We start from the raw sequence: 17,767 nt of genomic DNA on the forward strand, positions 1-17,767 counted from the left end.
CCACATCCATGTATTATTGTAATATTCTAATTGAAATAAGAATATTCTTTACTCATTTTTAAATGTAAGATTATTATTTCTTAATAATACTCTTTGCAAAAGAATTTTTTTATGGTTATTCTTATAAGAAAACGTGGGTCTCAAAGGTAGAAAGAAAGAGAGAAAAATTATTTATTATTATAAAATATAAAAGTGTAAATAGGTTATAAGACCCAAATAAGAATAATAATAATATTTGGTATTATGAAGAAAAACTAAATATTATTCTTAATTTATGAATATGTGTAATATATTATAAGATAATATATAAAACCTAAATATGAATGAAAATAATATTCTCCAATGAAATAGTTGATTATTTTTAGGAAGAAGTGAAACTACATGTAATATATAATGTTTGACAAGTTATTAGAGTCCTATAAAAAACTAAGGGAAGTTTTTAATTTTTGAAAAAGGAACATGTAATATTTATAAATTAGATTTTAAAATATATTAATTTGAATAGATTTCAACAAAATTATAAGTTTTTAAAAATTCGTTGTTCAATTTTACCTTCTAAAATCTTTATTAAATACATCAATTACTTCAGAGTTAAATATCTACTGATCATTCATTTCCTTCCATTTATGTTAAGCTTATACTATTCTTACATATAGCTTATTATTTTTATTACAAAGGTGCAGTATACACTATTTATCGATTTTGTAATAAAATATTTTAAAACAAATACATTAGATTAAAATTGGACATCATACTTAAAGAGATTCTGTATCAAGTTTAAATGGTTAAAGTGTTCAGTTGGACCGGGTAATTTAATCTATAATTAATAATTTTTATCAATTGATTTATAATTATATATAAATATAAAATTATATATAATTAATAATTATGTATAATTATAATAAATTAACATCTCAATACTTTGCTGGGCCAAAACAAAACAAAAGATTAGACTAGTGTTGATTTTTTTTAAATTTTAAGTCCTGGTATGAGTTTAACACGGTCGGACATAAATTTTTCAGATTCAAATCGGCCAAACTCTCATTAATTAAAACTGCAAACCAAAACCATTTTCAAGTCCGGTTAATAATCAAACTGGTCATACCACCTAATACGTTCTATTTCTCACAATACTACTTTAACATTTGATTAGAGATGACATAAATGGAAAATGACTATAAGAAATTAAATATTGAGCTAAACACCTATACACTAATTACTAATTGATTTGAAAGTCTTCTTATTTATTTATTTGGATATACACATTGTTATAATTGTTATACATACTCATTTAACATTATACATACTAAAAAAATTGGACCATATAATAGTTATAAATTGTAGTTTTATTATTTTTTGCCCTACATTATATAGAGACTTAAAAGTTTTTTGTAATGTGTAACCTTAGACACATGTTAAGGAATTATTAAAATTAAAATTTCATTATGAAATGACGTAGTTATAAATTTTAAAGAGTGAGACACATATTTTTCCCATAAAAACATAATTTTTGAGCTCGTGATGGATATGATTAACATATTTTTCCCAAATTTTGGTGAACCATTATAATAGTCAAGTACCATTAACAAACACAAGAACTAACTTGAATTGTGCTACTTAACTTATTTTCGGGAACCCCATCTTTCAAAATGGTTTCTTTTACTAACAACATAAGACAATTTGAACTATTAACTCCCTCACGAATAATTCCACAAAGTTAGCAAGAAAAGAAAGTAGTAAAGAGATAAGAGATAAAAGAAAATTCATTTAACTCCTTCATTCTTGAAGGCTTTTCACTATTCTTCAAATAGAAACCGAAGTATTCCACAAGTTTGAGTGAGACTCCTCTCTATTATGGGAGAGGACAGTGAGATAAAAATACACATGAAAACCAAAAGACAAAAACATTTTTATTCCTTTAATTTACACTAAATTATATTTTTGTCCTTAAATATACATTAAAAACTTTAACTGATCTCTCCAATAATGGAGAGGAGTTTAATTCTACTATTTTTTTTCAGGTAAACTAAATATTCACAACTTTTCTAGGAACACTGTATATTTGCACCCTTTCCGATATGAGTATTCAACAACTCTCCAAGTAAACAATAGATAGGATTTGATCTAAGTATGTAACAATTCACTAGATGATGATTATATATTTCTAAATCAAATAGAATTGTAAACTCTATTCAAGGATAACACTCAAAGTGTTTTTAACGAATGAAGTTCACATATCCTAAAATCATGTCCAACCATATATCATCCAATGAAATGTTGATATTTATTACAAAAATTGAATAATGACAAACAAAATTAAAGTTATATGTGTTTTTTTATTATGTGTCAACATTTCATTAGATGTGATATTATTGAGGACATAATTTTGGTACATGTGATCTCTATTAGTTTTTTATTAGTTTTTTACTACCAGCTTCTTATAAGTATTTGGTTTCTATATAATTTTTTAACATGCAATAATCAAATAGTTATATTTCTTTTTATAAATGTAAAGTCTTGGTTCAGGCTTTTGCTTTTTCTAACCTTGATTAAGTTTTTTAATCTTTGTATGCATTGAACTCAAAAAAATCCCACATATAAGTGTCATAAACTAAATGGATATAATCCAAGAGTTGCAAGTGCAAGTGAGATCATATGAGAAAATTAAAGGAAATTGTCCACTTATAAGTAAATAAATCCATGCTTATTGTAAAAAACCACATGAATATCCTAGGAATGTTAACCACATTAACCAGAGTTGTTTGGCCATTCATACAAACATATTTCTTGGTACATGTAAAAATATTATCCCCTTTCTCTCAATGCATCCATGGTAAACCACCAACGTGCAAGGTTATGCTGATATCTGAGTATACCAAAAGGTGAAAAATTTAATTTATACAAACAAAACTTGTTAAGTGAAACAGTCACGCATCTAAAAGTAATTAATTTCTTACCTATAAAATGAGAGATACCCTTGATTATACTAAAAAAAATACACTCATCCTAAATTTGTTTTAAGCAAACACATTATAAAAAACACTTTATTCACCCTAAAAGTCACTAACTTCATTTGTATTGTTGTCAATAGTATAGATATTATAATCTACGTAGTGATTATTATCTCAACAAATATATAATGGAGAAAAAATGTACTATTTTTATTCAGCACCATCCACAAAACTCTTACTTAGTAGAGTCTGAAAATTTAAATGTACGCAACTTTACCACAAAAATATAATATTTATCGGTTCAAATTCTTGACAAGAGTGTAACAATGCATCAAAACTACTTTAAAAAATGAATAACAACTTTATCTATATATAGAATAAAAGAATGTTATGTTTACATAATTCATGCTGATGTGATTTTTTGATATTTGTGATCAACAAACTCTATTGTTCATCACCAAGATTCTATGGCCTTGGACGCCAAAAACTCTTCCTACCAACAAGAAACTGATTTTGATACAATGTTACAGACCAATGTAGTGAATGCAAGATTGGTCCAATCTTGTTCATTACTTCCATAGAGTCCTGAACAAGGACATACCCTTCTGGCCTCACAACGCGATCTATCTCAACGATCACGTCTACAATGTCACATCTGACAAAAAGATCGCAAACTATGAGAATCATATCTTAACATATTCGACCAGTGTTTTAAATTGCGCTCTGCAGCCGCAATTGCGGTTTTGGAGTCTCTGCAACGACATTGCGGCTGCTTCAACTCCATTTTCCATAACTGCACTATACTTAATCGCAATCACAATTGCAACCGTAATTTAAAACACTGCACATGCTATACCGAGTTCCAGCATAACAAGATGAGAAAGGACATAACACATTTAGTTAGGGGCATTATTTTCCTCTATAAGCATTACCTTTTCTCAAGATTTTGGAAGAGAAAGTTAGAATGAACAAGATCATAGGTGCGAGGGTATGTATTAAGGGACTCGCACCAATCATGATACATTCCTATTAAGCCTCTGTCAAATATAGTAGTAAGAGTATCTGGCATATCAGTAGGTACTACATTCATCACCCAGAGAGGTAGATGGATGAGTGCCGCGGCGAATCTGAAAATATCATACTTGGTGTCAAAACCCGAAAAAATGAAAGCCACACAAAACAAAAGATATAAAGGGCGGCCCGCTGCACCAGGCTCGCTAGGCCTAGTGGGAGTCTAGGGAAAGTAGATGTACGTAGCCTTACTATCATAAGCGAAGAGGTTGTTTCAATGACATAAAACAAAAGAAACAAGAACAATTTCCGTGAAAGTATACTTTACCCTGCATAACCGGCATTCATGTCCATAACATTTCGAACATTAGACCAATTTATAGAAAGACCATCCACATAAACTTCTGAGACTAGTTGAGACCAGTGTTTGCTGTCCTTGTCGAACATCTCGGCCGCGTCTGATTCGGTAGATAAGCTAGGAGGTGTACTGGTAAGTCTCTGAGGCCATGGCATGGGCCAGCTCTGAATGTTCGACATATCATCAACCGGAAGAGGAATAAGGCAGCTACTCAGTCTGGCATACCTAAACATAATCATCAGAGCAAGAAATTAAACTAACAACAAAAATATGTTTTGAACATTTTCTATGGCCTCTCTTTGAACAATACTAATGTTCAATATACTGCATATCTGCATACATATTATAAAGCTGAAACAACAGAAAAAGATATTCATATTTTCGATTATGTTCGTTACATGTTGGCATTGCTGATAGACTAAAATTTGGTGAAAATTTAAATGTTACTGCAAATAATTATATAAAGTACCATGAACTATTTTTTCTATCATTATATGTGCATAAGGGAGGATTGTTCTCCTTGCGTTTCTCGTAGCAAGAAATTGAAGTAGGCTTTTGGTATATGACAAGACCAATTCCGGATGAATCAACGGTCTTAGCCACAACATTCCAGCACATTGCTTTTGTTACAGTTACCATGGCTGCAAAAGACAAGGACAACAACATCCATTATTAGAAGACACTTAGCATGTTTAATAACATTGTTGCAAAATGACAATAAACATAGGCATAGGCGTAAAAGTGGCAAGAGACAAACCATTCCATACTTTCTGATCTCTTTCGTCGTCACGATAAACAGGTGTTGCAGACCATGCAAAGAAACCGCCGGGTCTAAGAATCCTATTGAGCTCGAATAACGGTTTTCCACCTAAAGTGTTGAATTTTTTTGTGAATTAAAAGTTTTGTTCAAAATTAAATAAATGGAAGATGGAAAGCAATTATACAAGGTTGTCCTGATAAGGACACAAATCAGAAGATAAGTACCGTCTGCATCCCAATGAACTCTGCAACGTGCACAATGGATCAAATCGAATCCGTTGTCAGGAAATGTCAACTTTTGTGTTCCGATAACAGAAAGAGTTGAAGGGATTCCTCGCTCCAAAGCAAACTGTATCTGCGCTTCGTGTTCATCTTTCGGTGCAAATGATATCGTAATAACATTTTTGTCAAGAAGATAGCCGCCGAAGCTAGCAACACCACAACCAGCATCAAGAACAACCCTTATATTCTTTCCCCACTGAATAGCTGGTAGTGTCTGGCATAAGAAAAACATACATTCAGAAAACTATAGAACACAACAATCATTCAAGAACTACACCGAAACTAGTGTTTCAACAAAAAATGTAAGTTACTAATTAAGTCATGCATTATAAAAACACATTTGAATAGCAATGTAAAAAGGAAACCAAAACAAAGTTCAACTTTTATAGGTCTTTCTAACTATGGCCAATTATATAAAGTATGACCTTTAATGTCTTCCTTTTTACGAAAATATCAATCTGCAGGCCAAGCAAGATAAATTTGTTCATATTTTACGGTGGTTGGATTGAAAAGCTTCGGTTCTTAGACAACGTTATAATTACCAGAAGCTCACTCTAAAAAGCAGTGTCTATAGGTAAATCAGAAGAAAAGTTTCCATCTTAGTCCTTATCATTCTACTCCCAATTTTTGTCCGGGTCCTTTTACAAGAGTTGATTACAATTTCTCTAGTTCCATTACAGTCCAACATGGAGGGGCAAAATCACATTAATGTAAATATCATAATTTAGGCAAATTATGTAAGCCACATGACAATATACCTCCGCAATGAAATTAATATAATGTGTAACTCCTTCTTTGAATTGAGTACCACCTCCGGGAAAAACAAGATACTCGCCTGATTTCACCACCCAGTTTTGCTCCTTCTTGTACTCAACGAGTTTTGGATGAGGGACATTATCATACCAAATCTGAAAACCAGAAGTAAAACTTCATGAGCGACATTTTGAAATTGTGAACCGAAAGTGCAAAATGGCACTAGAAACACCTAGCATCGAGGAAGCGCAGACACTTCATAATAGCTGCAGTGTATGTGTCATATCCATATCGGACATGTATGTAGTGAACACTCTTAACCATGTTCTTTAACATTTAATTTTTTTGCCATATCCGCGTATACATGTCCCGTATCGTATCGGTGCTCCTTGAGGGCTAGCATAGGTCCTTTCAATAGCAAATCAGTTGATAAAATGCAAAATTGGTAGAAAAACCAGAATTTTCTTACAGTTTGCAAGAAAGCAAAAGGCTAATACCATCTTTGATCAACATCAAGCGATTGAAACAGCCTAAGCATACAATCGATGCATTAAATATTTTACAGATCAAATGCGTGTTAATGAGAATTGCGTAACTATGCACGCACACACGTTACCGAAGTTATGTAACTATGCATGCACATCACATTACATCTACTTAGTGTTACTAAACGACATTGATTACTCTGCAAATGTAGGATTATAATTGATTCTACATTTTACAATAGGTTCCACCTAGTGTGTGTGCTTAGTTTTCTTATGCAGTGAAACTATTAAACACAAGTTTTCTTACTGAACTATCAATCTCACCATGTCCCTGCTCTTAGGCCACGGAACGGGGACTTTATACCCTTTCGGAAGTGGCAGCAAACATCGCGGCCGAGAATCAGGACAATGCCTTTCTCTATGCTCCATATGCCTCCTTGACCTCAGGGCCTTAATTGCTTTCATATTATCTAAACAAGGTATGTAATCAACTGCAACTACCCCTTTACAAAGCTTCCAATCAATCTTCACATCAACATTACCGAAACCCTCCACCTTATTGAGCAATTCTTTGTTCTTGTGAATCTCTTGTTCTTTCTCTATAGGACTTTTTGTGGAAGAAGAAGAATCTTGAAGCACAAGGGGAGAAGGGTTTGGGATTTGTTCTTGCACTTTGACATTTGGGTAGAAACCAATTGTGTCAAGGGTTGAAGAGGTGGAAAATGTGATGGTGTTGTTGTTGTTTGCAAAGAGAAGGATCATGACACAAAGGAGTAAGATCAAGAAGGTGAAAATGAAAGGGAATTTTCTCTCTTTGAAGAGGGTTTCAATTGAAATTGCCATTTCTTGATTCTACTAAATAAAAACACATAGAATTATAGAAACAAGAATCTATATACCAAGTTCTTGAAGATCCAACTATAGGAAGAAAAAAAAGTGTTGTGTATTGTAGTAAAAACAAAACAAAAAACAATAACTTTATAGGTAAGATTTGCATTTATGCAAAATTTTCAACATGGGGTTGTTCTTTAGCTCCTAAAGAATGTAACTTTTTTTTTCTGAAAACAATAATCTTAGGATCTCAGAAATGTTGAAAAGAGATGTGGTGACAGTGAAGTTAGATTTTGTGGCATGTCATGTTTGTTACTTAGGTAGATCTAAAGTGATGAGTTTGGTGAAAATAATGAGTTAGAATAGGATACGTTACTGACACATTGTACTATTATTAATAGCTTCATTTAATTTTTTGTCTCCAATAACCAAATTATCTCTTACTTATGGCTAACTAATTAATCAGGATGGTCAAATGATGTAAATTTCAGCTAAATCTACACATGATAAAAAAGTCAATGATTTGATTTTTAATAGCAATATTCGTTGGGACTGTGAACCTAAAAGATATTAATTTTTCATTTCAAAAGGGTAAGAAATGTCTTTGGTGATACCGAAAAAAAACTAATTAATCCTAAATCATATTTATATGATCATAGGGTTGTTATCTGGAATCCAATTTTTACAATTTCATTCTATTATCATGCTCCTCATACCCAAAAACATTTTTTCCAAAGAAAGTTAATACTTTAATCTAGAACGCCATTTTTTTTCTTCAAAAAATGACTTAAGGGTGAGATAGGATATGAATTTTTATGATAATCAGTGTGTTCATAATGATTCTCTGCCTCTCAACCCGAATTTTTTTTTTTTTGATATTGAATATAAAGTGTTTATATGTTATAAACATTTAACATAAAAAAAGAGGTAGATATGATTGCACGTATAATTGTTCATGTGTATTTAGAATATTAGAAAAGGATGTTATTTAAAAAAAAGTAATGAAGTATTGAACTATATTATGTTTATTGTGTTCTTTCCTAATATGTCAAAAGCTTATTAATTTTTTCATTGCTTACATAAATCAAGAGAATATAAAATAAGGATAAACATGAAAAATAATAATTAATGCACTTTTAAACTTTTAACTGAGATTGATAAATAGAAACTATAAAACTCTTCAAACATCTGAAATAAATAAGAAAAAAAAGGGAAAACCATTATGAATTTAATGTTATCATCAAAAGTTTAGTGTGGAGTTTTCACAGCCAACTTGATCCAAATAAAATATAAACACCTCAAATTTAAATTTGATTTTGGATTGCTTTTACAAAGAACAGATTATATCATATCTAATTTTGGATTCATTTATAAAATTAAACCAAACTAAATTGCAGACATAACACTCATTTTAACCTCCAATTATGCAAGATAAAATTTGGCTTTTTCAGCAGCTACTATTCAATAAGAACAAAATTGAAGTTCAAGAATCAGATGAAATGATGGATAAAAAGGGTGACTTAATGCACAAGGCTCCCACCTAATACGGTTTGGGAAGGGCCGATGTAATGATAAGTACTGAGATAAATATGATACATCAATCTATACTATCTGGAAGTAAAATCTACTATCGAAAAGAGCTCGAAATTCTCCAGTGTTAGAAGCGACACGAGGGCTCGAGCAGCAAGCAAGCAAGCAAAGGCATTCTCCAACACCAGCTGCACAATCTAAGATTGGTTCTGTGCTAGTAAGTGCTCATGTCTGAAAATTTGTTATGTGGTACACCAAAGAAAACATTGTTAAGAATTGAGGAACTAGGATCCTTTCTCAGGAAAGAAACTAAAATTCATCTTTGGGAAATTTATCACCTTTCCCTAATGACAAAAGCCACTGAAATATTTCAGAAAACTTGCCGCCCGTCCGATTTCGCTCTAGCTTTGCATTACAGACTGTATCATAGTCATGCTTCTTGTGAGGTGCAACAATTTTTTCCTGTGGAGAAAACTCAGTTCAGAATTGTGGAATAATAAAGAACATTCCACATACATTGATCATCTGAGAGTGGGATTATACTAATACCTTGAATACTTCAAATGGACAGAAATCAGAACCATTACAACCCTGTGCATAATGATACAAACAGGCCATGTTATTGATGTGCAATAATATATAGGATTCGGTAGTTAAGCCCTACAACTTGAAAACCATATTCAACTATTCACATTGGTAAATATAACAACAACATCAAAGCCTTAATCACACTGGGTGGGATCAGCTACATGGATCGGATGACGCTATAATGTGTCATCGTAAATCATTCACAATGGTAAATGAAGAAAACAAATTCAATTTACATTATCCGCACATGAATGGCGAAAGCTTACCAGCATTGGAATGGGGTGTTCATTGTGCAGCACCTGCACAAAATGCTTGCTTGTAGATTTGTCATTTGCTGGACAACTATACAAGATCAGCATGTTGTTACCAGCAAAGGGGGCTACGGTGCTAGCCTGCCATTTTCGTTTCTGACGAGGCTTTGGAGGGAGCTGCAAAGGTTGCTCCTTCTGAATTTTTTCAAACTCTGCACCAAAAGTGAACACCTATAAGGACACTCGGGCACTCTTAATAGAAATTAAAACAGAACATTCATAATTAAGTTCACATTTACTCATCCAAAGACTGTAAAATCCTCACCAGATTTCTCAAGAAATAAACCAAGGAGACATGAGAACGGAACTACAGTTTCAGCATGTGCGAAACGAAGTCTTGCCTTTTCGAAGGTACCAGGAGGACGTCTTTCTACAGAAGCGATCAGGAAAGTGGAGATGAGCCAACGAAAAGGTTCACGTAAAGAAATAATAATTTTGCTTACTAATTTTGCATTAACTATAATTTCAATCAATAAACTTAGCTTATTAATGCACAAGACACAAAAATAAACTGCAAATGTGAGAAGCACACTGTATACTAGTGAAATACTAAGAACCAGAATAACTGAATGTCAGTCCAGGGCCAACATAAAAATCCATAGAATATGAACCATATTAATTAAGCTGGAGACTACTCTGCTGTTACGATAGGAATGTTTCAAGGAATTATAGACTTCAACCAATTTTATCAGGCAAGTGTTGACGGTGAAATAAAATAGGTCAGTCAGAAGCTAGCAGAACAAAACACAGTTTTTGTTTAGGTTAATGTCCAATATGCGTACAAGTTTAAAATTGGTATCGCTTAATTTCTTATAAACCAGGAGGTGTTTTAAAGTTGTTTATGAGTTGCATATTTTCACCATACTGATAAAATAATGGATTCCTCTGTTAAATGCATAAAGATAAATTTCATCGCTCAAAAGCTAGTGCATTTTGATCAATCAATAAAAGGCAGGTAATATCAGCAGGTGTCAGATGACATTGTATAACTAAGCTGGATAGAGATTGCCATGAGCAGCTCATGTCTTAAGCATTTTTGAACGATACGAGTTGGATATATGAGTTAACTGAAAAGGCTAATCCATACACTAATATCACACGTTCCCCTAAACGGATACGGCAAGATAGACAATTAAGTATAGCACACACTTACAAAAAAAAACTAAACTACCTTCTTCAGCCTTAATAGCTTGTTCCATGGATAGAACAACATCTTCAAGTAATGGTATTCCCATTCTGTAGTTTAATGAATTACCATAACCCTTCAGAATAAACACCTCCAAGTCATCTGTCCACTCCAGCAATGTAAGCTATATACAAAGGAATTAGCATTTTAGTAAGCATGCAGCAAGCAGACCATTGAGAAAACAGTGCAGCATAAGTTTAATATGGTTCTTGGTTATGAGTAGGAAACTATTTTGTGTCATTAAAGATTTAAAACATGGTTTTCTTATACCATAAGGTCAAAAAGGATGGCCCAGTCCACGAGGCTCCCACCTAGTGAGCTCTAGGGAGAGTAGATGTATGCATCCTAACCTTCGCAAGCAAAGAAATTGTTTCTACGATTTGAACTCATGACCTCACAAGGCAGCCTACATCCTACAATTTCTTTTGCTTCGAAACAGACACAGTTATGGCATATTTTTTCTTGTTGATCTTGCTTGTCACAAATGGTAGTTGATTTGGCATGGGGTGAAATGGAAAAAAATATATGATAAGTTTCAAAATAATCAAACAACTATTTCGAATAATGTAAAAAGTTTCAACTTCATTACAAACAGTGAAAAGTTTTATTTCACACCAAAAAAATAATTTTTTTACTTCTTTTATTCAAACACGTAAAGAGAAAAAAGATGACCGTCAGGCCACAGAATGCATCACAACATCATGACTACAAATGTACCTCAGAAGGGCTGAAAAGACTACATGCTTGATTAGTTATATCCAATAAGGATGCTTCCTGCAAATAAACACAATTGGGATATCGAAAAGCAAGAAAGGAAATTAATGAATCTCCAGTGCATCAGTAAATGATAATATGTGAACTCAAAAAACACAAACAAGAAGAACATGGTGAAAACCAAAAGGAGCTGAGAATACAGAAATGCAATCACCTGTTTACACAAAAACCAGAGAGAAGATGTATCCTGCCTTGTAAAATTTAACCCATATCGCCCAACTAATGTTGCTGTAATCTCATCCAAGATAGGTTCCTTAAGTTTATCAACTGCAGGTCCCTTCCTTTTCCTAAAGTCCTGCACCCATAGCTCAAAGAACTCTTTATACAGACCCAAAAATAAAAGGTAGGAAAACATTGAGGCATTTGTTTTGGGGATTAAAATTATACTCCTGGGAATGACATGCCCGAGAATGCTATTACTGGGAATGACATTACTGGGTATTTCATTAAACATGTTTGATTTGAAATTTAAATTCATGGGAATCCTTTTCAGTTTCCTGGGAATCACTTACAATTTTGTTTGGTTCATCACATGCTTATGACAGTTATGAGGAGAATGGGGGCACTATCAATTCATTAAAATAAGTTCCATTGGGATGGTATAACAGGACAAAAGTGTAAACAAAATATAGGAACGAAGTTATCACTAAAAGGGCAGACACAGAAACATGTTCTTTTTTAGCAAAAGGGCAACAAATGCGGTTTTGGTGATTATTATATAATGTATAGCAAGCACACTTGTAATTCTAAAGTATATGATTACATGTAGTTGTGTCAGATACACGTGTAAGGGTTTGTGTTTAAACTTTAAAATTCCTCATGAGAAACCAATGAAGGCTACAGCATACCTTGTAGTTATGACAACAATCATGAAATCTAAGCACGATGTCACTAGCACGGCTTTCACTTGTAACAGCAAAAGCTCGATGATGCCCAGGTCCAAGACTTCCATTGTTGCTGAAAAGTCCCATTCCAAATGCCACCGCACTAGCTGATGCTCGTGGAACCTATTTTCCACAGAAGAGAGATGCATAAATGATATAGGTTTAGAGGATCCAAAAATAAACATGAAAGTCCATGTCTTATATTGCAGTTAATAATAAAGAAGCATTGCAACTTATCATCATCACGTCGTAGAATCTGTTCATAGTGGTGTACGTCGAGCTAGCAAAAAGTTTTAACGCACCAAAACACACCTAAAAAACAAAAATAAAACGGAGGATAAACTCACCTGAGTTGTCCTTATAGGATATATGTCTGGATGGTATTCTTCTTCAAACAAATTTGGAAACCTTTCTCTGATCCTGATTCCGAGCTCATATAACTCTTCCTCTCCTTTGCTAGTTAACTCACCGCCCTTAAGCCATCCTTGCCATGGAGATTTCCATCCATGTAGCCAGGAAGGAATTCTCTCCATAGGCAAGTTTCGCTCTTTTGCATCACTTATAAGAACTTGTAGATGAGCCGAAAAATTATCTAATTGCTTTATCCTTTTCTTTGTAGGAGAACGAGTTCCATGCCTTGCCTGAGAAAATGAAGTGTAGCATCATCCTTATTCATTAGGTTGATAAGTGTAGACATACAGCTCAAAACTATCAATTATAACATGCATGACATTCTAGTAAAGATTACCATTTACGCAATATTTCTCATTTTCTTGTGCAAATAGCAAACAACATAACAAACATGAATAGAATTAAGGTTGTATTAGGTTTGCAGGGAAATTTTCAGTTTTCAATTCATCCTCTATTTTCATTCTCATAAAATCATTTTCATCTTTTATGAATGTATTAGTGCATTTCTAAAACAGTAAGACAATTTTTTTTCCAAGTTTGAGGCCATTTCAAGAAACATTTTCAAATAAAATGTTTTTCAAAATCCTACCAAACATGTTTTCAAGCCGGTTTCCTATTATTACATGTATATAGGAACACATCATTCACAGAAGAATAAATGAAATCATAATCCGACAAAACACCATGGCACGAGGCTCCCAACTAGTGGATCTAGAGGATATGAGACTGTTTTCGGGATTTGAAACCACAAACTCCATGTCATAAGGCAAGCAACCATACTGTTTCGCCGAGACTCGCAGTCTTAAATAAAATCCTAACAGTGTTTGCAAAAATTACCACAAGATTTAAATGAATTGGAACACATCCTTGAGGAATATTGGAAGGAATAAAATGATTATGAGCAATGTGTTTGACAGCACCATATCTGCAGAGAAATCAATAAATTAAAATCATAATGATGGTGGATATATATATATATATAAATATATACACCTGGTAACAGTAGAGAGATGTTGGCGAACATTGAAAGCTTCGTTTTGTTGATGTTGTTCGGAGATTGAAAAAGAGAAAAAGAATAATAATAATAATGTTATTAGGAAAACAAGAAAAGACATAACATTCTTCTTCATTCTAATTCCTTCTTCTGAAGTTGTACTATGCAAAATTGTGTTACCACATTTTACTACATATCATCTATTCTTTACCAAAAATGGTTATAACAGATACCACACATTTGATATGCTTTCATTCTCATATGTTATGGAAAGGGATACTTATAGGCCGGCTGAAATAAGGTATATTAATAAATACTGATAATTCGTAAAGCTGCCAAAAGAGAAAGGCTACCGTCAAATTAGTGTTTATAGTGTGAAAGTCCTGGTAAACATTTGTCCTTAAAGGGATCATGAGATCTCTCACACTCAATATTGAAGTTATAAGACTTTCTTACCTAATAAATTAATCTTTTGAGTTGTATTCTCCTAAGGTACTTACTTGAGTCTTAGTAGATACATTTTTATCATATATTATACCTCATGTTTCACATGTCCATTAATTTTATGTTAACCCAAGATACCTAAATATATCATTGTGATTATACATAATTGGTCCATAAAATGAAAAGGTTGTATTAGGTAATATATTTTTTCCAATCTTTATGATATTCCCACCTATAAATAACAATTTCTTTTAAATTATTACAAATTAATCATCCTTCTATCCTTTTATATCTTTTTTGCGCTATATATTATGTAATGTCTTCTGCTCTAATCGATTAAATCGATTAAACTTAATTAAAACATTTGTTGTCTTATATCTCTTTATCAACATTGCATACAATTAAATAAGTAACTTAACTCAAGGTTACTTGACCAAATATGGAGAAATTGAGAGCTTTTATTTACATTTTTTAACCAATGTGTCAACCTTAACATTGATGTGAGATTAATCCCAATGACATTGCTATGACTTATTATCAAGAAGTCTTCACTACAAGCTTTCATTATGATCTAAATCTTGGTCTTCTCCTTGAAATGCTCATTTACCATGAGACCAATCTGTATTATGATATGAAGAAATGGAGCATGGGAAGATGAGAAAAGTTTCACCTAAATTGCATGGATGTCCTAAAAAGTATGTCATTGTATGTGTCATTCGTTATGATTGGTTGAAAATTTTATTAAAGTTAAAAGTTTATTACTGAAATATTTTTCTGACCAATCACAGCAAATGACATATAAAGTGTCACAATTTGTGGGACAAAAATATATGCTCCTGAATAGAGGTGGCAAAATTATTCACAATTCATCCAAATTAAATCTATCTGTTAGAGCTGATAGATTTAAATGGATATAATTCAATGGATAGTGTTGACAATGGATAGATTCAAATCCATCCATTATATCTAATAAATATTCATGAATATATCCATTTGAATGAATATTCAATTCACCCAAAAATAAAAATAAAAAATTTATTTTCTTTGCATTTTCAATTTATTTATATTTAAGAAAACTAAATTCAAGCAAATCTATCCATGATTCTCACTCACACTTTTAATATTTTTATTAAATTGATATCAATTATAGGAAATGTGTATTTAATTAATATCAGTGTTGTTAAAATTGTTTCGTATCGGCCAGTTGAATCGGTAAACCAGTAAACCAGTGAACCAGTTCTAATACTGGTATGGTATAATAATTATACCGGTCATGCAATCATACCTGTCAACTATGAAGCATGGATTCGCCAAACACCCTCACGTGTCGGTGTCCGACACGTATCCAACACAGATACATTCGGATTCACAAAAGATACGTATCCATAGAGTATCCAAAAATTAAAAAAATAAAATAAAATAAATAAATATTAAGACACGTATTCGATTCGTTTTCAATAAAATATAGGATATATGGATTCGTTTTCAGTAAAGTATAGGATATATAGATTTGTTCCTAATAAAACATGACAAGATAGATTCGTTTCCAATAAAACAAGATAAGATAGATTTGTTTCCAATAAAACTTGATAACATAGATTCGTTTTCATTAAAATAGGATAAAATATATTTGTTATGGAGGGCAATGATTTTAGGATAGATTCGGTTTCATTAAAATAGAATAAGATAGATTTGTTATGGAGGACAGTGATTTTAAATTTCCATATTTTTTACTTTGGATATTTTGATTTACACTTATAATTTTATCATATTTTATGTGTTTTTATTATTTTATACGCGTATCCCTAAACGTATCGTATCCTGTATTTTGGAAAAAATACGTGTCGACGTATCAGATACGTATCGTACCCGACACACGTATCAGTATCCATGCTTCATAGCCTGTCAAAACCGGTCATACCGGTCGGTTTTCAATTGAACTGTACCGCTCATACCGGCCGGTTTTTACATAAATTAACTTTTTAATGAAAATGAAAAAAATATTGATTTTTTCTTGATTTTTCAACATTAATGTTAATATATTATATGTACATCTAATTTCGCCGGTATGCAGTTTAACTAGTAAAACACTCGTTGAACCACTATACCAGTACGACAGTACTCTAACCGATTTGATGACCGATATGGTATCAATAACACTGGTTAATATTAAAATTTTATTTTTAAGTACATAACATATAGATGTATGATAAAAATGTATGTATCTAACAATGTATGAATTTTATACATTATCACTATATCATCTACCATTGATATCTAATTATCATTGACTATTCAAAAATGTAATTCAAAGGAATGATGAATGATATAATGATATAATGATTATGTATAAATCTTTATACTGACAGTGCATAGGTATTATACTCTAAAAGTATTTGTTAAATAATTTACGCGTAGAACCTTAAATGACACATTCTCATAGAATGTTGAAAAAACTTATTTTTTATAAAAATTCAAAAAAACACTTTTAAAAAAATCACTTTTTAAAAAAAATTGATTTCTAAATTATTTTAGAAGTGTTTTGTTTTAAAAGGTGATTTTAAAAAATGTTTAGTTGAAATAATAGTTTTTAAAATAATGATCTTCAATAGAATTTTCTAGTTCTAATAAAAAAAATCAAATGAATTGGATATTTATCCATCCAAATCCATAAAATGGAAGTCATTGATAGATTGGAATCCATTGAAAATGGACGAATTGGATAACCTAAAATGTAATTTAAATGGATTAATATGGATTAATGGGCAGCTTTCTATCCATCCATTAGGATCCAAATCTAAATTCATCCATTTGTCACCCCTACTCCTGAATTACCAACAAGGCGTTGGTTGGTATGGTGATGTAAGATCCCGCTTGATGTCCAGAAAGACCAAAAGATTAAGAGTTCAATTCTTGGGAGCAACATTTGTTAGGATGATCAGTCATGCACATAGATTAGTTCATTACCCTCAGATATTGTGTTAGGAAATTCTTTTGGCAGTTGAAAAAATTAAGATAATTAACGTTTACATCATGCAAATTAATGGGGAATACTTATAACCCAATTCAGAGGTTTATACCAAGTTAAAGTCTTGAGGATCTTCCAAAATTGGCAAACACTAGATACCCATTGGTTAGTCCAATCTTCCAAGTAATTTCATACAATGGAAGATAATGGTGCTATATATCTGCTCTTCATGAGATCATGGCCATGC

General features: G+C 32.1%; 2 protein-coding genes across 3 annotated transcripts; both read right to left on the minus strand.

Moving 5' to 3' along the window:
• On the minus strand, positions 3,344-7,764 carry LOC109343631 (probable methyltransferase PMT23). Its single transcript, XM_019582022.1, has 8 exons — positions 6,924-7,764; positions 6,120-6,269; positions 5,305-5,575; positions 5,078-5,188; positions 4,790-4,961; positions 4,291-4,545; positions 3,884-4,078; positions 3,344-3,606 (listed from the first exon to the last, which is right to left on the minus strand). The coding sequence occupies exons 1-8, from the start codon at positions 7,440-7,442 to the stop codon at positions 3,417-3,419; spliced, it is 1,863 nt and encodes a 620-aa protein (XP_019437567.1). The 5' UTR covers positions 7,443-7,764; the 3' UTR covers positions 3,344-3,416.
• On the minus strand, positions 8,859-14,347 carry LOC109343632 (multiple inositol polyphosphate phosphatase 1-like). Of its 2 annotated transcripts, none has more exons than XM_019582024.1 (12): positions 14,108-14,347; positions 13,952-14,039; positions 13,051-13,344; positions 12,668-12,826; positions 11,974-12,114; positions 11,763-11,819; positions 11,031-11,169; positions 10,125-10,229; positions 9,815-10,011; positions 9,510-9,551; positions 9,299-9,422; positions 8,859-9,191 (listed from the first exon to the last, which is right to left on the minus strand). In XM_019582024.1, the coding sequence occupies exons 1-12, from the start codon at positions 14,242-14,244 to the stop codon at positions 9,175-9,177; spliced, it is 1,500 nt and encodes a 499-aa protein (XP_019437569.1). In that variant the 5' UTR covers positions 14,245-14,347; the 3' UTR covers positions 8,859-9,174. The 2 variants fall into 2 exon arrangements, with proteins under 2 accessions (XP_019437569.1, XP_019437568.1); XM_019582023.1 differs by having other exon boundaries at positions 8,859-9,225; positions 9,292-9,422.

Source organism: Lupinus angustifolius, chromosome LG03 (genome assembly GCF_001865875.1).
Source record: "Lupinus angustifolius cultivar Tanjil chromosome LG03, LupAngTanjil_v1.0, whole genome shotgun sequence".
Classification (NCBI taxonomy): Eukaryota; Viridiplantae; Streptophyta; class Magnoliopsida; order Fabales; family Fabaceae; genus Lupinus; species Lupinus angustifolius.

Coding starts and splice junctions, on each gene's coding strand:
- LOC109343632 (XM_019582023.1), bottom strand. CDS start 14,244: ATGAAGAAGAATGTTATGTCTTTTCTTGTTTTCCTAATAACATTATTA. Junction 12,827..13,050: donor ATCCTATAAGGACAACTCAG/GTGAGTTTATCC, acceptor TGTGGAAAATAG/GTTCCACGAGCATCAGCTAG. Junction 9,423..9,509: donor GTCCATTTGAAGTATTCAAG/GTATTAGTATAA, acceptor TTTTCTCCACAG/GAAAAAATTGTTGCACCTCA.
- LOC109343631 (XM_019582022.1), bottom strand. CDS start 7,442: ATGGCAATTTCAATTGAAACCCTCTTCAAAGAGAGAAAATTCCCTTTC. Junction 5,189..5,304: donor AGTTCATTGGGATGCAGACG/GTACTTATCTTC, acceptor TCAACACTTTAG/GTGGAAAACCGTTATTCGAG. Junction 4,546..4,789: donor GATAGAAAAAATAGTTCATG/GTACTTTATATA, acceptor GATTATGTTTAG/GTATGCCAGACTGAGTAGCT.